General features: G+C 43.1%; 1 protein-coding gene across 1 annotated transcript in view; it reads right to left on the minus strand.

The window, feature by feature from the left end:
- The window catches only part of LOC121867101, a 176,096-nt gene that overhangs the window by 92,265 nt on the left and 57,884 nt on the right, over nt 1-25,947 (minus strand). Inside the window, exon 2 of the mRNA XM_042366858.1 lies at nt 14,203-14,334. Coding sequence (XP_042222792.1) covers nt 14,203-14,334 — 132 coding nt within the window. The remainder of the gene's footprint in view (nt 1-14,202; nt 14,335-25,947) is intronic.

Raw genomic sequence — 25,947 nt, forward strand, 5'->3', positions numbered from 1 at the left:
CTCCTCCCCCACAGCCCCCTTTACTTCCTCCCTCTCACCTCTCCCTCCCCTCATGACCCCCCTTCAGTCCTCACTCTCCTCTCCCTCCCTCACAGACCCCTTTAGTCCCCTCACTCACCTCTCCCTCCCCCAGCCCCCTTTACTTCCCCTCCTCTCACCTCTCCTCCCTCACGGCCCCCTTTGGTCCCTCACTCTCACCTCTCCCCTCCCCTCATGACCCCTTTCTTTCTCCTCTACCTCTCCCTCCCCTCACCCCCCCCTCCACTCCCTCCTCTCCCTCTCCCTCCCCTCATGGCCCCAGTCCCCTCACTCTCACCTCTCCCTCCCCTCACCCCCCTTTGCTTCCCTCCCTCTCCCTCTCCCTCCCCTCACGACCCCTTGTCCCTCACTCTCCCCCTCTCCCTCCCCTCACCCAGCCCCCTCCACTCCCCTCCTCTCACCTCTCCCTCCCTCACTGACCCCCCTCCTCCCCTCCTCTCCCTCTCTCTCCCTCATGACCCCCTCCACTCCTCCTCTCAACTCTCCCTCCTTCACTGACCCCCTCCACTCCATCACTCTCCCTCCCCCCTCCCCTCCCATGACCCCTTCACTCCCTCCCTCCCACCTCTCCCTCCCCCATGACCCCTTTGCTTCCTCCTCTCACCTCTCCTCCCTCACCCAGCCCCCTTTAGTCCCCTCACTCTCACCCCTCCCTCCCCTCATGACCCCCTTTAGTCCCCTCCTCTCACCTCCTCCCCCCATGGCCCCCTTTAGTCCCTCATTTTCACCTCTCCCTCCCCCATGACCCCCTTTAGTCCCTCACTCTCACCCTCCTCCCTCACCGCCCCTTTAGTCCTCACTCACCTCTCCCCTCCCCCATGACCCCCTTTAGTCCCCTCACTCTCCCTCTCCTCCCCCATGACCCCCTTTAGTCCCTCACTCTCACCCCTCCCTCCCTCACATGACCCCTTTAGTCCCTCTCTCACCTCTCCTCCCCTCATGACCCCCCTTTAGTCCCTCACTCTCACCTCTCCCTCCCTCATGACCCCCCTCCACTCCCTCCTCTCACCTCTCCCTCCCCCATGACCCCCTTTAGTCCCTCACTCTCCCATCTCCGTCCCTCATGACCCCCTTTAGTCCCCTCACTCTCACCTCTCCCTCCTCATGGCACCCTTAGTCTCACTCTCACCTCTCCCTCCCTCACGACTCCCTCCACTCCCTCTCTCACCTCTCCCTCCTCACGCCCCCCTTTAGTCCCTCACTCTCACCTCTCCCTCCCTCACTGACCCCCTTTAGTCCCTCCTCTCACCTCTCCCTCCCTCAGCCCCCTTTACTTCCCTCCCTCTCCTCTCCCTCCCTCACGACTCCCTCCACTCCCTCCTCTCACCTCTCCTCCCTCATGACTCCCTCCCTCCCTCCTCTCACCTCTCTTTCCATAACGACTCCCTCCACTCCCTCACTCTCACCTCTCCCTCCCTCATGACCCCCTTTAGTCCCTCACTCTCACCTCTCCCTCCCTCATGGCCCCCTTTATTCCCTCACTCTCACCTCTTCCTCCCTCAGTGGATAATTATCGAGGGAAAATTGAGTTAAGGGACGATGACCTGTGTTAATTAAGTGAAGGGGTATAATGGGTAAGGTAAAGGGCCAGGTTAAGGGTGACGTAAAAAGCAACAACCCTGAAGCTTTAACATTTCCTCGTGTGGATGAGTGGGTATAATAATGTCACTGACCTTCTCTCTCCAGTCACCGAGGGAGTAAGGTCATTAGGTTGTAGGCGAGAGTACTGTTGACATTTAATCTGGGAAGGGGGCAGGGGGTCACCTACTAGATCAATGTGGGGAGGGAAAGGGGTGTTAAAGTGTCGTAAGTTAAGGGTTGAAGGGAGGATAGTAGACCTTCAGTAGTAAGCTCAAGGGGGTGTCGGTTAGGTTCAAAGGATGGGGGAAGAAAGGGTGTTGAAGGGTCGTAAGTTGAGGAGTAAAGGGAGTTTAGGCGTTCAGTAGAAGAGGTGAAGGGGGAAGAGAGGTGAAGGGGAAGGGACGTTGATGATTCTTAAGAGAGAAGGGAGTAATGACCTTTAGTCGTAAGCTAAAGGGAGGGAAGGGGTGGGGTTTGAAGGCCACGTCGTATACCAAGGGAGCAGTGACCTCCAGTTGCAGGGTCAATAGGTGTTGGGGAATGGTTGGGGAGGGGGGTGCTAGGGTCAGGGGAAGGGTTGGGGAGGGATGTAGGGTCAGGGGATGGGTTGAGGGAGTGGTAGTGTCAGGGAAAGGGTTAGGGTGAGGGGTGGTAGGGTCAGATCGCGGTTGGGGGGGGGGAGAGGTAAAAGTAATTCTCAGAAATAGAGTCGTATTTTTATTTTAAAACTGCGGGTTTGTTTTGCTTCATGTTGAATCGTGTTAGTGGTAGGTTAGGTTGGCTTGGGTTAAAAGGGAAAGTTAGGCCAAGTCTGTTTAGTGAAAGGTTATGTTATGCCAAGTTTAGCTAGTGGTTGGTGATGATGGGACAAATTTCGTTAGGGGTAAATTAGGGTAGGTTCCAGAGCCAAAAATTACAAAAAATCTGGATGGCCATTGACTTGATACTTGATACATGCACAGGGAGGTCCGTGGCGTGGTCAAGAATGCCAGAGGTTTGGTCCTGGCGGGTCAAATACTGTAGACACACGATAATATATATATATATATATATATATATATATATATATATATATATATATATATATATACATATATATATATATATATATATATATATATATATATATATATATATATATATATATATATATATATATATATATATATATATATATATATATATATATATATATATATATATATATATATATATATATATATATATATGTATATATATATATATATTTCATATATATATATATATATATATATATATATATATATATATATATATATATATATATATTGTTACGACCGTGTCGTATTTTTCTATATTTTTTTATATAACATGTTTCCATGTTGTTCCATATTATTCCTGTAATGATGTGTTATATTTACTATTATATAATCTAGTCACCTTACCCTGTGCTGTTAAGGTTTTAACTGTCATTATTTGTTCAAGCCCATCTTATTTCTTTATTTAGTATTGTAACAAGTATTCTTTGTTTCTCGAACGACCATCTGCATCGTTAAACGACCCATGTTTCACTGGCGTGGCGGGAGCCGACCTTATATATAGGACCCACCAGCAGCGGGAGTTCAGTCCAGTCCCTCTTGTCATTCAGTTCACGTTGTTTTGAGTGACACTTGTCACCTGTTACTTATACTACATTTTATTTCTGTGTTGTTCCTGTCGCCACCAATGTGGTATATCTATGTGAGTACCTATTTATGTCTCTGTTTGTGTCCATCAGTGCTTGCTTAGTTACATTCAAGTAATTCAGTGTTGTTTCACAATAGTTAATTTCAGTGTTAGTTATTTTATTAGTTTATGCAGTGTTAACGTAATCCAATGCTTTATTTTTATTATTTTGATGTTTCGATGTTTTAGTATCATTTGTGTCTTAAAAGTTTCGATAGTGAATCAATTTGTTGTGACAGCCTACGAGGCTCTTTATTGTGTTAATATTTAATTAAATTAAATTCTTAAAGGTTTACTTTATTTATTTTTATTCCCTTTTAATTTACTTCACTTTTTTTGTTTGGTTACGCCTAGAACCTGGATATTAAAGTAAATTAAGAGACGGCGTAACAAAATATATATATATATATATATATATATATATATATATATATATATATATATATATATATATATATATATATATATATATATATATACTGATAACCACAAGGAAAAAGAAAACACGAAGTTCCCAAGCACTTTCGTGCAATTCACATCTTCAGGGGTGAGTACAGACTAAGGAGAAGTACAAAACAAGGTATATATATACAGAGGAGGGTGAGATCAAGTCCACAATGGTCAGGTATTAGGTAATGACCCTACTAATCTTCAAAAAGCACCGCAGCAGTCGGTAGTGGTAGCAAAAATATATCATCATGAATTATACAAGGTTGTTTCCACTGGCACGGTTAAGTTAACGGAACGCTACCGTTATGCGTTTGTGATTGAAAACGCAACCACATGGAAAGTACGAGGGAATCCCACACCGTGACGTCACGTCACTATCCCTGTGTTTGCTCTCCTCACCCAGCAAAATGCCTCGAGGAAAAATGTTTTCTGTCGAGGAGACTGAGAAATTGATTTCACTCAGAATATATCCCCTCCTATTTTTGTAAGGCATTTATTTATATAATACATTTAGAAACCTAGCAAGTGTTATTTCATAACTTACTCATTATTATAAACTGCAGGAGTGGTCAGAGAAATGGCATATGAAATTCAACACCAGCAAGTGCAGCGTACTTAATATTGGAAAAACAAATACTGTCAATGTATACAGGCTTATCAACATCAACCTAGAGAAGTCGACTTGTGAAAGAGACTTAGGGGTACTTGTAAGCCCGGACCTACGGCATAGAAAACAGTGCGTTAATGTTCTATATAAGGCAAACAGAGTATTAGGTTTTATATGTAGAAGTGTAAGTAATAAGAGTGCAGAGGTCTTATTGCAACTATATCTTGCGCTAGTCAGGCCGCACCTCGATTATGCTGTTCCGTTCTGGTGCCCTTATTATAGAATGGATATCAATTCACTGGAGTCGGTGCAGCGAAGAATGACGAAAATGATTCCGGGACTTAGAACCCTTCCATATCAAGATAGATTAAAGAGACTAAACTTGCATTCCCTAGAAAGACGAAGAGTGCGGGGAGATATGATAGAAGTATTTAAGTGGGTGAAGGGAATCAATAGAGGAAATATAGGAGGGAGATAGGAAGGAACCCGTTCACAAATAGGGTGGTGGACGAGTGGAACAAGCTTAGTAATTTTTTAGTAAGTGCTGGAACGCTGGAAAGTTTTAAAAGGAGACTAGATAGACTCATGGATGATAGAGAGTGGTAGTAACTCTCGACAGGGAGCTGCCATGCAGAGGCCAACCGGCTATTGCAGACTCCTTACTATCTTATGTAATCATCTATCTTTATATATAATTTTACTAGAGCCATACATTTTTTACACAACTTTTCTAAAATTTAGGTTCATAGTTTCAATATAAGGGTGATTGGAATACTAATTTTTGTGTCACTTAATATTTATCTACGGTTCCTATTATTTCTTATTTATAAGCATGACTTACAGTATACACACTGCAAGTCACTGCCTTGGGCAAATGACTTCTCTGGTCCTGCAGTGTTTCACCAAATTCTCCTCAACCAGAGAAAACATAAGAACATAATAACATAAGAATGGAAGAAACTGCAGCGGGCCTATTGGCCCATATTGAGCAGTCCCATTTACACCCAACCCCTATTGCTCATATGAGCATCCAACCTATGATTGAAACTATCCAGCGTATTCGAGTTAATGATGATATTTGGTAACTTGTTCCATTCATCCACTACTCTGTTACCAAACCAGTGTTTACCTATTTCGCGCCTAAATCAAAATTTGTCTAATTTAAAACCATTGTTACGAGTTCGCTCCTGGTTGGATAGTTTGGGTACCTTTGTAATGTCCCCTTTGTTCAGCCCTGACTTCCATTTATACACCTCTATCATATCGCCTCTCACTCTACGTCTCTCGAGGGAGTGCAAATTAAGATGCTTTAAGCTGTCTCTGTACTCAAGGTTCCTAATGCCCGTGATTAGCCTTGTAATGATTGTTTATCAGACCACAGCTTACAGCCCAGAAAAATACAACACATATAACAGTTAGTAGATGCCCACGTGGTAACCCGCGTAGGTTGACACACCCTACAGTGACAGTAAGACCTGACCCAGGAGAGGTCACCGCTAAGAAACTACACCTGGACAAGCTGTCCAGACCTGACCCAAGAGAGGTCAGTCTCATTGACCCAGAGTTTTCACCGCCCCGCAATTAGCTTAACCCGGCGACATGACCGTGTTCCTCAAGAAGCTACCCTCCAGCCAGTACACCTGTCACATGACCAGACACACCCAGATTTGTGACGACATCTTCCGGCTGGAGATCGACAAAATATAGGCCCTACGAATATAATATACAGTTAAATAACTTACCGGCCAGGCTACCAAACTTTCTCACTTTACAATCATACAACTATAAATATTCTACCTATATCTTCTATACGAGTTTTGACTTGTTATATTAGCGTTGTTATTATTATCATTATTATTTTATTATTTTATTTTAAATTTTGTATCTTTCATTATAAATTTTATTTACCATGAATTATTATTATTATTATTATTATTATTATTATTATTATTATTATTATTATTATTATTATTATTATTATTACATTTTCACCCTCTAGGCCCCTCTGTGGGTCAGTGACCTGTGCGCGGGTGGACTAATCCCCGAAAAAAAAAAATAGCAGCAAATCATCCTGTTCATATAAGGCTCGTAGCTTCGATGCACTTGGAGCCATTTTTCCCATTTTTCCTTTTCTGTTACCGCTAACAGAAAGACAGCTGCACGCAAATGGAAACAGAGGTGTTCGTTTTTCAGGGCAAATTAATGCAAAGGAATACCGCAAACGCATGTTGAAGTTACAGTGTTCATTTCTGGTGGATATCAACGAAATATGATGCGAGAGGCTCAGACGATGACACAAACGTTGTTGCTCTTTCCAGTATATTTTGGGACCTTCCGTAAAAACAAAACAAACATAACATGCGTAGCAAAGTGGCGCTTTATCCCACAACTAACACAAAACATAATAGAACATATTCACATAAATATGGGGTAACCTAGTTTATATCTAACAACGCATACCGCAGACGCATATATGGAATCCTAGCTTAAGTCTTTAAAAGTGAGCAAATAGAGAGTAAAACTGTACAAAAACCACAACATAAACGTGTTTTGCAGCCTAAACTAAGTGTTAGAAATAATAAACTCAACATTTAGACATTCTTAAAACACGACAGTTTCTGTCACACCACTTTACAGAGCAACAATCTTCGTCTAAGCCAAAAAAAAAAGAAGAAAAATTGGAGGAGGCTACGTACACCTGAGTGCAAATTTTGTTTATTTATTTATTCATTTATTTTTTGCTAGAGTAATAGACTGTACAATATCAATGGCTTGGCTTCTCGTGCACATTACGATGCCTACCACTGGACAGGCGCAGTGGACCTCAGCGTAATTTATAACAAAACAAGCCATACCTGTAATTGTAAGTTTGGTTGGTTCATGTTTTCTTTCATATGTGCTTAAAAAAAAATAGATATACCCGGTTCTAACAAATATGCACTGTGATCCAGACCCGAGTCAATAGTAACAGCCTGTAGCCAAAAAATCGTTTGCCCGACAGTGTAAATTGAAATGATTTACAAGCCTAATATTTTACTTTTTACGCTCGTTTTAGTTATTTCTCACTGTGTAAAAATGTAAATATAGACCAACCAGCTCAAAATGAGGGTTCAGATAAAACATACAGAAACCACATAAGCAAAGTTTCAATTCTGACTTTACGTCCGAATTCCATTTACTCATGTCATCCAAAATTAAGTAAAAATTAAAGCGCAACATGATCACCAGCTTGCTACACCCCTTTGATGAATAATGAACGATAATTGTAAATTGGTCCCTCAGGCAGATGGTGTTAAGATCCGTAATTGTGTAGAAGCACATGCCAGGGATCCATTTTATATACACAGTGTAGTAATGATGTGGGCGAGGGAGCGACACCACAAGGACTTTGGCAGCGAGATCGATGTGACTACTGCCATTGTCGCTGTGACGAATTACTTTTCTCAGTTTTCTGTTGACTTAAAATATTAAAATCTACAATTATAAACAATAAAACAAACATGTTTTTCTTTGCTTCGTATTTTTAATCTGCCCTTTCTTAATTTGGTACGATACGAATACAGAATGAACGTTTGGTCTGTTTTGAATGTTATACTAGTATTTGATTTCTATTGTTAATATACTTATAAATACAAGTAAACAGTCACGACCTTTTAATATCACAACGGATTCAAAATCATGCTGTACTAATGCCTCAAAAGCAAAAGCCTATTCATAACTGTGACAAGAAATATACCATCAAGTTCCAATAATTCTTCCATATCTCTACTTTTCTTGGATTAACACCGTATATACAGTATATGGTATTCTGTAACTAAGACAGTGTGTTTTCTTATTCCCTGTATTAGTAAAGCGATGTTACATTTTATTTTTGTAAAGTGACACTGTTTATGATTCACATGACGTCACACTCCATTCTGCTTTGTCGTGCAAATGAGGAAATCTCAGTGTGTGTGTGTGTGTATGTGTGTGTGTGTGTGTGTGTGTGTAATAATAATAATATAATAATAATAATAATAATTAACGGTTTATTGAAAGAGCATAGCAGCCAAAAGGCTGAAAATATACAGTTACATAATTGGGGAATGGGTATCGATTTACAATACTATATAAGTAACATAAGTGATACAGATAAGATATATAATAACTAGATGGGGAAAAGCTCAAACTACAGGACATTTCAACATAGTGACAGTGCAAGAAGTAGGATTTACTGGGAGTGAATACAGTGGTTTATTACAAGTTATTGATAATTTTTACAATGGTTGGGACTGGGCTGTTTTTATAGAGATCAGTTCGTGCACGTATGGGCTGGATGCGGTTGTTGTGTCGAACAGCAACTCTCGGGCTAGGGATCTCAGGTGGTAGTAGGAGCCGGTGTCGAGGATGGTGCAGAAACTTCTTACCAAATTTGCAGATGAGGTCGTGGTGATGGTCAGTGAGAGTCGAAAGGGTCAGCGTGTTGAGCGCTTCTTGATATGTGGAGTAGGAAGGGGAGAGAATAATCTTGCATGCCCTCTTTTGCACTTTTTCTAGGTGTTTACGTTGTGTGGCATTTAGGGAGGAAGACCAGGTAGGGGAGGCATAGGTGAGCTTGGGAAGTATGAAAGTTGAGTAAACACTGAGGAACTCGGGTGCAGGAACTCCGAGGGACTTGAGTCGGCGGAGGAGGTGGAGACGGAAACTGGAGGATTTGACAACTTCACTGACGTGTGGTTTCCAATTTAGTTTGTTGTCTATGGTGACGCCGAGGAGCTTCGTGGAATCTACAACCTGGAGTGTGTTCGGACCTAAATTAATGGAAGGGGGTGGGACAATCTCGGAGGAAAGGTTGATGTGCATAACCATGGTCTTGGTATGGTTGATGGTGACGTGGTTGTTGGTGGCCCAGTTTTGGAGACTGTTCAATAAATCCTGAAGGGCGGTATAGTCGGGAGCAGAATTGTTGACGCTGATCCCAATAGTGGAGTCGTCGACATATTTCCAGCGAGTAGGGGTTTCTCTTAGGGCATCATTGATAAGCATAAAGAAGCAGAGTGGTCCCATCTTGGTGTCTTGGGGGACGCCACAGGTGAGTGACTGAAAGGTGGAGACAGCCCCTCGGAAGCGTACAGCTTGGCGTCGGTCACTGAAGAAGTCTGTAAGCCATGGTATAAGATTTCTCCGAAGCCCGAGGTCAATAGCTTTGTTGATGATTAAATTGTGGTCGACTTGGTCGAATGCTTTAGTGAAATCAATGAAGGCGACAGCTACAGACTTTTTCGTTTCTCGAGATGGCGGTATATGTAATCGAGAAAGCTGACAAGACAGTGAGTGGTGGAGGAAGTTTCCATATTGCCAAATTGCTGAGGGTCTACGACTCCTGCAATATCAGCATAAGCCCAGTCGAACACAAAACTTTCGCAGATTAGGCTGGGTATTGGGGTGATTGCAATAGGTCATAGCTGATTTAAGGATTGTGGGCTGGTTGACTTGGGCACTTTTGATACATAAGAGGTCTTTCAGTCAGCTGGGCATCTGGCTTGACTGAGAGAAGCATTGATGATGGAGCATAGGGGTTTAGCAAGCTCCGGGGAGAACTCCTTGAAGAGTTTCATTGGTAAGTCAATGGGGGTGGTAGAGCGTTTTAACTTTAGTTTGTCCAGACGTTTTTCTACTTCTAATTCTTCTACTAAGTCAGCGGGAAGGGGGGCTGGTAGGTAAGCAGGGAGAGTGGTTGTGTCAAGCCCGGAGAGCGTCTGGCATATAGTAGCGAAATGGTTATTTGATTGCTCAGCTGCGTCACCATTAGTGAGATGGCTAAGGAAGGGGAGGGGGTGTGTCTTATTGATTAGTCCACAGAGTTATTTAAGCTTACCATACCATTGACTGCTTCAGGTGTTGCAATTTGATTGGGTAGTGAGACTTCCTTGCAGTACGTATTTCGCGAATAACTCGGTTGCTAAGGGACCTGTAGCGGATGTGGTCATTGAGATAAAAGGCTCTGTCTCTCTGTTGCATAAGTCTTTTGATCCGAGGTGTGATCCAGGGCAAGTCAGCTGGGTGAGATCTGATGGACTTCTCGGGGAAGAAGTGGTGGTGAGCTTCCGTGGTGGTGTTGGTATAATTTTTCCATTTGGTTTCCACGTCATCCACGCTAAGTACTTCAGTCCAGGGATGGTGAACTATCCACTGCCCGAAGAGGCACACTGCAGAGTCAGTAATCGGCCTGTAGGTCTTGATGTAGGGTCTCTGTACTTGCGTGGTAGTGGCAGCTGGGGACCAGAGCACTGAGAAGTGTGTGCTACACCCGATAGGAGGCATTGGTTGAGGTGGTTGGTACTGGTCCGCTAAGTCAGTTAAGATAAGGTCAAGGGTATTTTGACCGTGTGTGGGGAATTTCACAACTTGTGATAGTGACAGCTGGTCCTGGATATCAGTGGTGTCTATTTCATTATAATCCCTGTATAATACTAACTTGGCATATGGGTACCTGACTCTGAGGTAGTCTGAGGTGGTAATGAGATGATTGATAAGAGTGTCTCTGGTGGGTGAGCCACACAGATTATGATGGAAGCAGTGTGGCGCGGGTGGGTCCGTGGCACAACACATAACCATAATGCTTCCACATCTGCTGGGACTTGAACATCCAGGCGTGACAGGCGTAGGTCATCTTGACAGAAGAAGGCAACGCCCCCTCCGCGTCTATGTGAACGAAGGTGATGAAAGAGTTGATATCCCTCAATATGACACGTTTCAGGCACAATTTGCCAAGCCTCACATATGGCAACGACGCTCGCAGCGGCTGACCTGACTGTAGTTACCAGCTCGTCAAACTTGTTAGCTAGGGAAGTGACGTTGGATACCAGTAGAGACGGGAGATCATACTATGTCCGTGGAACTTCAGTGTAATGTTACGGTCTGTCAAGGGTGGGTTTCTCTGGTTTCCTAGTGGAGGTTACGGTCCTAATGGGCTTATGTGTATGACGTGTATGTGTATGTGTATGTGTATGTGTATGTGTATGTGTATGTGTGTGTGTGTGCAAACTAAGCTATGAGTTACTTTTCTCAAGACAACAGCAAGTATTAAGCAAAGAAAAATTTATCTTCTTTTAAACTATATAGGGAGTTACTATAATATGACGGTCCAAAGACAATGAATCATCAGATGTTGAGAGAACACGTGACTGACCACCGAGTGATACCGTTGTGAGGTCATTCAAACGAATTTCTGTTTGGTTAAAAAAAATCCAAGTTGAGCTACAGTTAATTTCAACTATAATTAAAAGTGTAATTCAGCGTGACACTTGTACTATCGTGCACAAAAGTCATGTCCACTACCCAGCTACAGTGAGGTTTCGAATAGCCTTGAGTCTAGGGTTGCCATACGTCCGTATTTTCCCGGACATGTCCTCCATTTAGGTCACGAAATCTTCATCCGGAAGGAATTTTTAAATTTCTTCAAAAGTCCGGAATTTCATCTTCCATCATTTTCTCCACGGAAAAAAACATGAAACTGTAATGACGGGAGAGAGAGAGAGAGAGAGAGAGGGAAGGTGGAAACTGTAGAGATCTCGTTCAGTTTTCGTCAGCTGATGTCACTTGTACGCCTGTATGGTGTTGCCAACTTAGCTATCAAATATTTGATTGATAAGGGGATAGAAGTTGATGAAGTGTTTTGACCAAGTTGGTAACCTGAAGCAGTTTGAGGAAAATTACAAGAGTGATGAAGAATTTAGTAATCTGACAACACATAAAAAGTGGACCAGATACTTTGAAAAATCAAAGAACACTGAATGCCACTCAGAATTGCTAAGAATGCACAATTCTTCCTTGCTATATCATCTCACAATGCAAATGTAGAAAGAGTTTTTTCACTGATGCAAAGTCAATGGACAAAGGAAAGGAACAAATTGAGTGTTGAAACAATGAAAGGCATTCTGACTGTACAGTACAACTTCGAGAAACACCTTGCAGTGACTTTGTAGTGGATACCTCCCCTACAAACGCTGTTTGTCGCTGAGTAGCCGACCTCGCGAATTAACCAGTGTATGCTTCGTGCTCAAGGACAACCAGCGCCGCCTTACATGACGGTGGTCAACTATTAAGCCACGCCTACCTCCGCTATAAAAGACCTGACCTCGTGGTGACCTCTCTCTTTCTACCTACAGCCGCAGCAAGCAACACCTCATCCTCCGCTCCTGCCTGGCGGCCCTCGCTCCCGCCGGCGACTATGCCGCCCTTCAAGCTGCCTGTCCTCCTCTGAGAACCCTCATCAACCAGCTCTCTCTACATCACGCTTGTAACCACGCTGCCACTTTCCAGCACCAAGCTGCACTGTACATCCAATACAATATGTATACAGAGAGCACATTGTGAGTTTCCTTTCTCCATCCCATCCTGAGTGTGAACCAAAATATCAATACCCCACAACTTCTAAACCTTTCTAAAGAGCAATCTGCCAATACTGAAAAAGATCCGATCTACAGAAAAGTATGCATGGGCACATAAAGTCACACACACAGTGGGGGAAGAAGACTGCAGCTAAGGGAATGAAGATGTTCAGCCTTTAGCAAAGGTAATTTATTTATTTTTTTAAGATTTCTATACCACGTATGTTGTATATTAGCCTGTGTGTGCCGGGCGGAGGGGGGATGTCTTCGGAGCGTCCTCTTTTTAATGTTCAAATATGGCAACCTTACTTTCTAAGGTTCGAAACAGCTGGGGGAAATGCTATGGTCGGCCAACAGATGTCGCCCACTGTAGTGTGTGTGTGGGGGGATAGAGGAGGTGGGGGTTAGTCTAGTAACAGGCTGTGTGTAGGTGGAGCATATGACGTTGATCACGCCATGGTGTGCAAGAAAGGGAGTTTCATATGCATGAGGCATGACGAAGTAAGGGATCTAACAGCAAATATGTTAAAGGAAATCTGCCGTGATGTCAGGGTAGAACCGACCCGCCTTCCATTGGACGGTGAGATTTTCCAACATAGGACTTCAAACACATCCAACGAAGACCGTGTTGACGTCAGTGCTCGAGGATTCTGGAAGCGGACAGGGAGCCTTCTTCGACAGTAGGATTTTTTCTCCCACGGCCGCATGTCACCGTAACTTAGCTCTCGATGGTGCACACAGGGGTAACGAGAACGAAAAGATAAGGGCATATGGGGAGAGAATTCAGAACGTTGATCAAGGCAGCTTCACTCCTCTAGTGTTCACAACCTCTGGTGGGATGGGACCAAGTGCAAGATGCTTCTGCGCCAGACTCGCGGAGGTGATATCCGAACAGAACAGCAGCCCAGAAGTTATGTTACAGCCTGGATGAGATGTCGACTGACCTTCTCTCTCCTTCGGTCGGCTTTGCTCTGCCTCAGGGGAACGAGAGCATCGGCACCCAAAGCCGACAACAGTTGCAGATATTGACTATGCGGCTACAGTCACTGAATGCCGCATAGCTCTGCAGCTCAACTAACTGAACACAGCTAGGATAGCTACGTATGTATTAGGATATTTTATATTAAGGTAATAAAATGGTGGCAAAGGTATGGCTATTGGGGGAGGCTGGAGGCCATTATATTTGTTTTGAAAAAAACGTAGTACTAGTAGTAGTTGTAGTAGTTGAATAATATTCTACAATATTAATTGTTGTGATCATTCGTCTTACTATTACTGTATATCTATAATTATCTATAATTGTATCATTATTCTCATCAGCATTTAGTTTACTGGTACTATTATTCATTCATATTTTAACAATTATTCATAGTTTGTCCCAACAATTCTTAAAAACAAAAGCATTGAGTTACAAGCCAATCAGCGCATAGATGCCAAAAATAAACTAACCAATCACGTCGCTGGAGTCCTTGCCTAGGATGAGGGGAGGGAGGGTGGAGCAAGATGGCGGCAGGTTGTTGTTTTTGTTGGGCTGTAGCCAGAAGCTCTGTGGTAGCGCCCGCAACTTCATAGGCAACGGATCTAGAGGAGAAAAATGTAATATAGAAATCAATTACAGTAATAACAGTACAGCTACTATTACTACTAAATATAAATAATTCAATAATAATATCTACAATGCACTCGGGTACATACCAAGTTTGTTGATCCTACCATAATCTGTTATAGTGTTATCGTGCAGAAACAGATAAATAGACGGGATGGAATGTCATACCTTCAAATAATAATACCGGTAATATTAGCAGTATCATTATGCTGGTGATGGTACTATAGCTGTTAATAATAATGATAATTTCCAAGATGGATGTATTTATTCGATAAACCCAAATTTACCTAAGTTGCCGTCAATCGAGTCTGACTGAGTTACTTGTACTCCAAGGATAAAATTCTGGTTATAATCCTTGCTGTCCAGTCCCCAAAAAAGTATCGTTAGATTTACCGTCGCTACAATTTGAAACGGTAGACGAAATGTTTTGATATGATGCCCAATGCATCATCATAAAGTTAGTACACCTGCTCGCCATATTAGCAACAGCTAGGGAGGGAGGCAAGATTTGGGGAGGGAAACATCCTTGTATGGCATACTAGAATAACTAGATACTTATATATAACAAGAAATCAATTAAGCTATATTAATGTGTGTATCGTGCTGGATTGAAGCATCGAAATATACATTAAATGAAAATGTTTCAGAACATGATAACTAAAACTGAGAGAGACCTCAAAACGGACATTCACCAATACTTCGTTGTAGTAACTGAGATTCATTCATACCGAGTTTCACAATATGCCAACTCATGTTGTTCATGATATGTCTGTTTTATGAAGAGTGACTAAGCATATAGTACTTGATATTAGAGTGAATAGCTACAGCAATATACTATATATCGGTCTACATGGGATCTGCCCCCATATTACTGATATGTAAATTGCTTTGATTGAACACCGAATTAAGGTTTCAAATCAAGGGACTTGCAGGCAATAGAACCCCCCCGTCCACCTATAGTAAGAGATTTGTGAGTGTAAGTTTCAGTGTAGCACCTGTTATTTCATGGCGCCTAACCCATGGTGATACTGTGGGTTAGCTCACCCCAGTTCGTGCTATCTCAGCGATACGTATACGATATACGATATACCCTTGATAATTACTCGCTCCGCTTGATGTAAGATCCCGTTAATGATTGGCATGACGTTGGTGTTCGTTTACGACATCCATCCAGAGTTATGTGAAGCCTCGGAGGCAAAGTCTAATTATACCAAGTCAACCCATTTCGAGTCGAAAATTCGTCCTTTGCTGCACATGACGTCATATGGTGGGTGACCTGTGCCTATGGTGGGACCTCAGTTAGCAGCTGGCCGTCGTGGTGTGAAGGTCTGTGACAATGCCTGATAAATGCGTTGTATTTGGATGCATATTAAATTACAGACTACATGATAAAAGTTTGATATTTTCATCGATTTCCAAAGGTTTAAATTTAAATTTCCTTAAGTCTTATGTTCAGCTAGGAAACCGGATGCAGAGAGACAAGTATCTAGTTGTTGCTTGAAACTGTAATATATCTAGTGGCCATATTGATAAATTGAAAACATCTACACATATATACTTGTACGGGTATTCACTGACTTACTGTAATAGCTTGGGGAGAGAGAATGTTGATAATTATAATCATTAACAATTATTATTTTCTTTAATATATTTAATTCTTGTATTCCTACTGCCCCCCCAGTAAATAGCTAGCCCACATGCCTATGATTACTTAATTGCTTTTACACTGATACTGGCAGCAAAATCATAAAAGTATAAATAAAAATAAAGAGTAGAAGAGGATTATTAATAATATTTATAATATTTTTTTAATAATAAGACTATGAATATCAAAACAATAATGATTACATGAGAAGTTCAAGTGACTCACAGAAAGATGGTGTGCTTGGGGATGAGAAAATCAGGACAAATCGCAAGAATATCTTCCAATACAGTGGGGTGGTCTCACCCGTGATAATATACGAGTCCTTCCTTACTACCGTTTTCTTCCACTAAGGCCAATGACATCACATAATTAGCTCCGTCTCCTGTGTGTGGGTTGACTTGGTTTAATTTGACTTTGCTCAGAGGATTCACTTCATTTTTAAATCCCTGTACATGAAGCTGTAATATTATTTCCGAATTGAAAAAGTAAAATTGTTGTAAGTAAACTATCTATATTTATACTAGTATCTATATACAGTATATTTACTTTGTTTAAATAATTAATAAAATCACCATAACTTTTATCAGTGTGTAGTTGTAATTATTTAGTTTTTAAAGTAAATAAAATAAAACGGCTGTTCCGTATTATTGTATATTTCTCCGAAGTACAGTAAACTAAATTTCACTCACACATACAGAAACACAGATAAATAAATATTAAGTAAAATTGTCATACAAGTTTACATTCAATCATTAAGATGCTGTCAACAACCTAAAGACTACACCATTTGTAAGCCTCGTAAGCTAATCCAAACTACAATATCTCCTGCCTGCCAATCAAAAAGTACCATCTTCATATCTGAGGGTTGGCGACCAGTCCTCCACTCTAAACGTTTTCGGGATGTTTCTTACCTATCCTCCGAGATTTTGCATATCTCTAGGGACACAAGTTTTTAATATCATTCGTCCATCCCAGTCTCGGCTTTCTTTTGGCTCTCTTACCCGCTACTTTGCCCATTAGTATTTTTGTTATTATCCCCCATCTCTAATTATACGACCAAAGTATCTCATTTTCCCTTTTCAGTAAATTTATAAGTATTGCTCTTGAAGGTTTTGCCAATATTAATGCTTTTTCATTTGTTTTCCTGTCAGTGTAGCTTGTTCTTAACATTCCCTTATAACAGCACATTTTAAAGGCGTCTAACCCCTTTCTGGTGTCAGATGAAAATGTCCACTCTTCTTGACCCACACAACAGTCCTGACCTACTACTACTTTGCTCTCACTCGGAATCGAGTATAACGATCATCCAGCTAGGTTGGTGAGTTTTAAGGTGATTAAAGAGGCCGATACGGGACCGGCAGGGTCGATCACAGAATTTACACATGTGGGGAGCTACATCTAGTGCGGGGGGGAGGCGGCAGCATCTTTCCGGCGTTGGCGCTTGTCTGCCTCGTTATGCAGTTGGGCTAACTCGAAAGTATTGACACCTTTTTGTGTGGTGCTCCTCCAAGTGTTACGGTGTGGAGCAATCGTCTCCCAGGTGAGGGGGTCGATTTGGCACTTTTTCAGGTTTTTCTAAAGACATTGCTTATACCTCTTCAGTTGCCCGCCAGCATTACGTTTACTAATCGTTAGGTGACTGTAAAGTAGCTGCTTTGGCAGTCTACTGTCGTCCATGCAGTAACATTGACAGTCCAACGTAGTTGTTCATGGATAGTGGTAGTCTCGATGTTTCTACAGTTGGTGTCAGCAAGAATATAGTCATTTGTTCTCTTGTTTTCCCAGTGAACTAGGAGGATGGAACGTAAACTACGTTAGTGAAAGTTTTCATGTGCCTTGATGTGCCTCCTGTATGTAACCCATGTCTTGCTGCCATATAGCAGGGTGGGGAGGACCACTGCCCGATATACGTGCAACTTTGAAGATAATTTCAGCTTCCTACAGCTGAAGACACGGTTTCGGAGTCTGCCAAAGGCTTGAGATGCACTTCTGACCCGATGCTGAATCTCTTCTTCGATGTCCGCGGTGGTAGACAAGTGGGAGCCGAGATACCGAAAGTGAGTAACATTAGAGAGGGTAGAACCGTTAGGCTGGATGAATGGTGGAGGTTTAGCTGAACCATGGGCAGGCTGAAAGAGAGTTTGAGTCTTACGTACATTCACCTCAAGGCCAAAGCATGCATACCCATCTGCATAGGTGTTCAGGATCTCCTGTAGGTCGCGTTCAGTATGAGCGACAAGTGTGTAGTCGTGTGCATACTGAAGTTCAGTAATGGAAACTGCCGACTCCTTTGTTCCTGCCTGGAGTCGTCTTATGTTGAAAAGACCTTTCATACGGTACCGCATGTCCATCCCGCCGGCTAAATTTGCGCTGGCAGGAGTAAGGAAGGCAGCCAAGAAAATGGAAAAGAGAGTTGGTGCCAGTACGCACCCTTGTTTAACCCCCGTTTGGATGGTGCAGGACACTGCCGTTCATGCCACCGTGGAGTTGCCTCACAATGGAGATGATTTTTGGTGGGAAGCCAAAACGAGTCGAATTCCTTGGTTAGGTCGATGAAAGCCATGTACAGGTCACGACACTGTTCTCTGCACTTTTCCTGTATCTGATGGGCAGGAAAAATCATGTCAGTGGTGCCATGTGATGGTCTAAGGCCACATTGAGTTTCTGGGAGGAAGTTTTCCACCTCAGGAAGAAGTCTGTTTAGGAGGACTCGCGCGATAATCTTGCCAGCTGCGGACAGCAGCGAGATCCCGCCGTAGTTGCCACAGTCTGACCGGTCTCCCTTGTTCTTATAAATATTGACGATGGAGGCCTCTTTAAGAGCATGGGGGATTTCCTCCTTTTCCCATATATTCTCCAGGAGAGAGTGGAGACAGCTGGTAAGCAGAGGTCCTCCTGCTTTATACACCTCGGCTGGGATTCCATCAGGCCATGAGGCTTTGTTATTTTTCATCTGTTTGATAGCTATAGCTACCTCATCCAGGGATGGAGGATAGCTGAAGTGGATCAGCTTTGGATGCTGAGGCACCTGCTCGGTAGTCAGAACATCCACATCAGTGTTTCGGTTGAGCAGTTAATGGTATGCTCAACATCTTTAATTATGGAGTTACCGTCAGATGAGCGGAGGGGGGCTGTGCCAAGATTGATATGCTCATAAAATATTTTAGTGGAATTGAAAAATTCGTGCATCTTGTGCTGATCTGCAAATTTTTGTGCTTCACATGCTATATTTCTAAGCCAGTTGTTCGTTAGATTGCGAAGTTCCCGCTGGACCGCCGCTTTTTTCTTGCGGAAGGTATCAGCTTTGGTCAGAGACTGGGGGTTGTTACGCCAGTCAGTGAAAGCAGCACGTTTTTCATCGACGAGTACATTCATTGCTAGGTCATTTTTATCAACCCAGTCCTGATGTATTCTGTCGATCTGTCCGAGGGTCTCTCTGCAGGTTTTTGTCATAACAGTGTCGAGAATATCCCATTTGGCACTGGGATTTGGGTTGTTTATCAGCCCATGTTGGAGGTGCTCTTTGAAAGCATGTGCTACCAATGAAGTCATCAAGGAGCACAACCTTATCTTCTCTGGGGGATAGAGGTTAGCATTCTGTCGAGGTCGGCGTAAAAGGCCTCCTTGATGTCATCCTCTGCATCCAGTGTTGGGGCGTATGTTCTGCATCTGGTGTTGGGGTGTATGTACTGATGAAGTAGGCATGTAGTGAGTAATTCAGTGGCACTCGGAGCGTCATGAGGCACTCGTTGATCCCAATAGGCATTTCAGTTAACCTGTTTAGGATGCGTTGGCGGATGGCAAAGCCAACTCCATAGATGAGGTTTCTCTCCGCAGCAGGGTTACCCTTCCAGAAGAAAGTTTAACCAGACCCCCGTTCTATGAGATGACCCTCGTCTGGGAGTCAGGACTCACTGATGGCTGCTATGTCGATGTTATACCCAGCCAGCTCATTTGCCACAAGGGCAGTTCTTCTTTCAGGAAGCTCATTTGTGCCAGTATCCAGAAAGGTTCTGACATTCCATGCAGCGACCTTAAGAAGTTGTGTAGTTTGTTTTTGCTTGGATCTGTGATTTTGCTTGTGTTTTTGACTGCATAAGGATGACCTTACTGGGTGCGGTTGCCCAATCAGGATTTTTTTTTAAGGCAAGCTATATTTAGGGCGCCTTTTCTAGCCCTCTCCCCATGTGGGGTGAGCAGAGTGGCTCCTCGAAAGGGCTGCTCAGTTGCACAGACAGGACCGGATTGCACTGCTGCCTAGATGCCAGTGCATAAACCTATTCTTATCTGTGCCGCCTATGTGCAGAGTTGTGACTAGAGCAGGGGTGGCCAACCTTTTGTGTGATGTGATCTACTTTTTCCACAGTTACCCTGACGCGATCTACCAGCCTTATATTCACCCATTGCCATAAAATACACAGATTCGCAGAGAGAGAGAGAGAGAGAGAGAGAGAGAGAGAGAGAGAGAGAGACAAATAATATTTTTCCATAATTGTTATATCTTGTTAACATGACAAGATCATAAACTTACTTTACTAATGAGATGGTTAGCACTGCATGTTGTCTGCCAGCCTTGTGTAATTAGGACTGTAGGCGATGACAGCTAGCCTCATCCAGGTGTTCATCTGACATTGTTGATCGGTATTTGGATTTGATGTGTTTCATGTGTGAAAATGTTGATTCACAAAGGTGGGTTGACCCAAAAAATGCTGTGAGGTACATGACACATTTTCTGACATTGGGATATTTTTCTTCACTGAGAAGGTTCTAGAAACTTCCTCCTGTTGCCCTGGATTTGATCTGAATATCATTTTTAAGCTTCTGAAGCTCATTTTCGACTTCAGATATGTCCATGTTAAATACTGATGCCATTCTAGATGCAATACCTTCAACATTTGTGATTTTTACCAAATGGAAAACACATATATGTTGCAACAGGTTCTATTGTTGCTATATCTTGAAACCGTCTGTCAAAATATGAGGCAAGGTTTTGTACCTGTTCAATATATCGAGCACTGTCAAACTGGTCACAGTCTTTTCCTTGGTTTTCTAGTTCAGACATCATATTTCTGAAGTTTCGTAGTTGATGTTGATGCAGCTGCAAAGACACTAGTTTTAGTTCCTGCTTGAAAGCAGCCACAGGACTAATCATGTCAACTATAGTTTTATTTTTCCCCTGCAGATCTAAGTTTAGTTTATTCAGCATAGCAGTCATGTCATCTAAAATAGCTAAATCTAACAGCCACACTTCGTTGTGATCAAAAGGCCAATCTTTTGAGGCCAAAAAAGAAGTTAGGAAACCTATCATCCCTACTGCACAGGGCAATGAACCCACTGATACGGCCAGCCAATGCAGGTGCCCCATCAGTATTGTTAGATACGAGCTTACTTACTGGCAACTGTGTACTATTAACAAAATCACTGAAAGTCTGAAATAAGTCTTCATCCCGAGTTTTTCCTTTTGATGGTAGAATTTTCGGCAGTTCCTCTTTGGTACTCATGTCTTTAAACACCAGTCTAATGAAAATACATAATTGTGATGTATCGACCACATCAGTAGACTCATCAAATTGTAATGAAAAGAACACTCACTCACGTATGTCTTTATTCAGTTGTTCACCCAAATCCTCAGCCATGAATTCACAGCGCCTCATGACAGTGTTTCTTGATAACTGAACATCCTTAATAGAAAACAGTATTTCAGGCTTATTTTTGAAAATTTCAAACAACGAATATGCTGCTTCTAGGAAGGCCTCTGAATATTTCTCCATCTTGAAATGTTTTTTATGCTTTGTAAGTAATCGACTCACCGTGAAGGATGCAATGGTTGCTACCCTTGATTTTGAGCTCGCGTCTGTAAAAAGAGTTTGTTGTGCAGTAAGCTGTGATTTCAGTTCATGAACTTTCCTCTTTCATAGCTCACTTTTGGGTGGGAAATCATTATCATACTTCTTGTGAAAACTTTTGAAATGTCTTTCAGGATTTTCTTTCTTAGCTAGAGCTGGAGACACATGGCAGATCAAGCACAGACACTTCAAATTATTCATGGTAAAAAAATAGTCTTCTTCCCATTCATTGTGAAAATGGTAAATTTGGGTATTTTTAGCATTTGGTCCAGAACTCATTTTTTGTTCAGTTGAAGGCCAATAACCTATATTTGGAAAAGATTAAGTCGTACGTCAATACGAGAATTACTTTTTTCCATGACTTTTCCTACATGAATACGAGAATTACTAACGTAACAGCTTAACGTTCTTAACTTTTTTTTTTATAAGCAATTGTCATCGGCTAGTATGGGACACTTCTGTCTACTCTAGGGTTGCAGCGAGAACTGTCGCTAAGCTAAAAAGTCAGTAATTCTCGTAATCACCCAAGACTTTTCCATAACAAGATGCATCACCTCACACTTCCAAGTATTGCAGATGACTGAAAATCACTGCATGTTGGTGACAAGTGTGTAGGCTCGCTGGGCAAGGTTGCCAAGTATGATTCTCTCTCTCTTTACTTTTGACAAGACTCCTCAATATCAAGTCGACTTTTTCATTACCAAATTCATTAATACAAGGTTTAACGCGCATTTGTAAACTTATAAAAGCAAATACTTGCCTAGTTTTAGCCTAAAACTAATGACAACTTGCTGATCAGTTTCCTCACCAGGAACCAGCCAGCACCGGCCCGTATGAACGCGAACACTTCCTATCAGGTTCCGCCACACACAGCATGGCACAGTCGAAGTTTTTTTTGTATGTATCGCTCTGATGTGTCCATAATGATAATCTATTCCCAGAAAATATCTAAACAAATATAATATCCAGATGATTATGAGTAAAATTTGAAGAGGATTTTTGTATGGCAGTTTAAGAAGGATGGATCATTAAGTTTAACTTTGCCATGCGATCGACAAGAGAAGATCTTGCGATCGACAAGTCGATCGCAATCGACAGGTTGGCCACCCCTGGACTAGAGACTCCCAGCAGTCATCTCTGCCTGCCCCCATCGCCACTCATCCGTCACCATAGGACTTTGGGGGGGTATAGGGGTTTTGATGATGATGAGAGTTATGATGAGCTGGATGATGGCTGCGCGTGAGTTGATTTATGTGGTGAGGCAGGCGCGCAGGCTGCAACCACACATCTTGGCTCTCCCTTTTCCTAATCTAGTGGTGCAAGTGTTGTAACGACTGGGGAGAGGGAGAGTTGCAATGGACTGCCGATAAGCCAGTTGTTGGGTTTCGCCTTAATAGCCTGTCCATCATGCATTGTCTTCGTCCACCGGTGTAGTCGTTGGGTTTCCATGGTGGTCACCTCTTCCGCCTATACTGCCATTGGGGTCTTGTTGGAGCTCTGAAAGCATGTTTTCCTGTTGTGGGGCTCCACCACAGATTTTTCGTTTGGGGTTTACTCCGGTAGCCTTATACCTACCAAGGTTAATCTGCAAGGCAGCGAGGCAATGGTTGTTAGACACCAGAACGTGTCCACATGCCAGTGGGCCAATGCACAGTCCCTCTGGGGCCCACTGCTACTCCGAGATCCCCTGCTGGTCTAGCCTGGGCCCACGAGGCACCCAATTACCGTGTGTTGCCACGAGGAGTCACAGCAGGAGTCTTGATGGTGAAGAAGCTGTGTACTGTCAGGGGAAGATTTATGCTTCCCTGTTCGCCGCGGGGCTAGCCAGCGGTGGTAGATGAAAGCGAGGGGGAACAAGCAATGCTTTCACCTTAACACTGACATAATGCTTCCACACTAGACTCATTTCACCACCCCGTGTGGGAACACACACACACACACACACACACACACACACACACACACACACACACACACACACATCCTTGACCACGAAGGATCAAGAGGTACCTGGCGCTCCTCTCGGAGCAGCCAGGTCAACTGTTAAGTTGGCCCATACCAACTCCCTCCCCTGAACCCTCCTCCCCACCGGAATATCAACAAGTTCACGCCAGAAGTTACTATTTCATTTAGGAAAGGAATGGAACCAGTGTTAAACAGAGGTGAACAGTGGTGAACAGTGCTTAAGTCAGTGAGAACAACTCAACAGTAACAGTCGCACCCAAGTTAACCTTCACACAGTGAGGTCCCAGGTACCCAGTGATAATGGCCCGTGAGACCCAACAACCAGCGATGTGTTAATCCGTCTACGATAGGAAGGCCTGGGACCACACCTCACTCATATAACACCGTCTGTGAGGGAATTACTACACCACGTGAGGCCCCGCATAACACCATCTGTGAGGGAATTACTACACCACGTGAGGCCCCGCATAACACCATCTGTGAGGGAATTACTACACCACGTGAGGCCCCTCATAACACCATCTGTGAGGGAATTACTACACCACGTGAGGCCCCTCATAACACCATCTGTGAGGGAATTACTACACCACGTGAGGTACACCATCTGTGAGAATTACTAGGCCCCTCATAACACCATCTGTGAGGGTACTACACCACGTGAGGCCTCATAACACCATCTGTGGGGAATTACTACACCACGTGAGGCCCCTCATAACACCATCTGTGAGGAATTACACCACGTGAGGCCCCTCATGATCTGTGGGAAACTACACCACGTGACATAACACCATCTGTGAGGTGTACACCACGAGGCCCCTCATAACACCATCTGTGAGGGAACTACTACACCACGTGAGGTCCCTCCTAACACCATCTGGGAGGGAGTTACTACACTACGTGTTTGCTGTTCAACACCTACAATAATCTGAATGTTCACTGTATGTTCCTTGACCTTTCTCTAATGAAGGCTTTTGTTAAACCACCAATGTATGTAATAAGTCATTTATGTCCAATGTATATTTTCAGCCTTTGGGCTGCAGAACTTTTTCAATAAACCGTTAATTATTATTATTATTATTTATTATTACACACTACATCCTTGACCACCGAAGGGTCAAGACGTACCTGGAGCACCTCTGGGAGCAGCCAGGTCAACTGTTAAGTTGGCCCATACCAACTCCCTCCCCTGAACCTTCCTCCCCACCGGAATATCAACAAGTTATCTCCAGAAGTTACAATTTCATTTAGGAAAGGAATGGAACCAGTGTTGAACAGAGGTGAACAGTGCTTAAGTCAGTGAGAACAACTCAACAGTAAAAGCCGAGTCGTACCCAAGTTAACCGTCACACAGTGAGGTCTCAGGTACCCAGTGATAACTGCCCGTGAGACCCAACAACAACCAGCAATGTGTTAATCCGTCTACGATAAGAAAACCTGGGACCACACCTCACTCATATAACACCATCTGTGAGGGAATTACTACACCACGTGAGGCCCCTCATAACACCATCTGTGAGGGAATTACTACACCACGTGAGGCCCCTCATAACACCATCTGTGAGGGAATTACTACACCAGTGAGGCCCCTCATAACACCATCTGTGAGGGAATTACTACACCAGTGAGGCCCCTCATAACACCATATGTGAGGGAATTACTACACCACGTGAGGCCCCTCATAACACAATCTGTCAGGGAATTACTACACCACGTGAGGCCCCTCGTAACACCATCCTTGAGGGAATTACTACACTTCTCTCCCCTTCCTACTCCACATATCAAGAAGCGCTCAACACACTGACCCTTTCGACTCTCACTGACCATCACCACGGCCTCATCTGCAAATTTGGTAAGAAGCTTCTACACCATCCCCGACACCGGCCCCTACTACGACCTGAGATCCCCTGTCCGAGAATTGCTGTTCGACACCACAACCGCATCCAGCCCATACGTGCACGAACTGATCGCTATAAGAACAGCCCAGTCCCAACCATTGTAAAAATTATCAATAACATGTAATAAATCAGTGTATTCACTCCCAGTAAACACTGCTCCTTACACTGTCACTATGTTGAAATGAACTGTAGTTTGAGCTGATCCCCATCTAAGTTATTATATGTCTTATTTGTGTC

This window comes from Homarus americanus, unplaced genomic scaffold (assembly GCF_018991925.1).
Source record: "Homarus americanus isolate GMGI-L3 unplaced genomic scaffold, GMGI_Hamer_2.0 scaffold6317, whole genome shotgun sequence".
In the NCBI taxonomy this organism is placed as follows: domain Eukaryota; kingdom Metazoa; phylum Arthropoda; class Malacostraca; order Decapoda; family Nephropidae; genus Homarus; species Homarus americanus.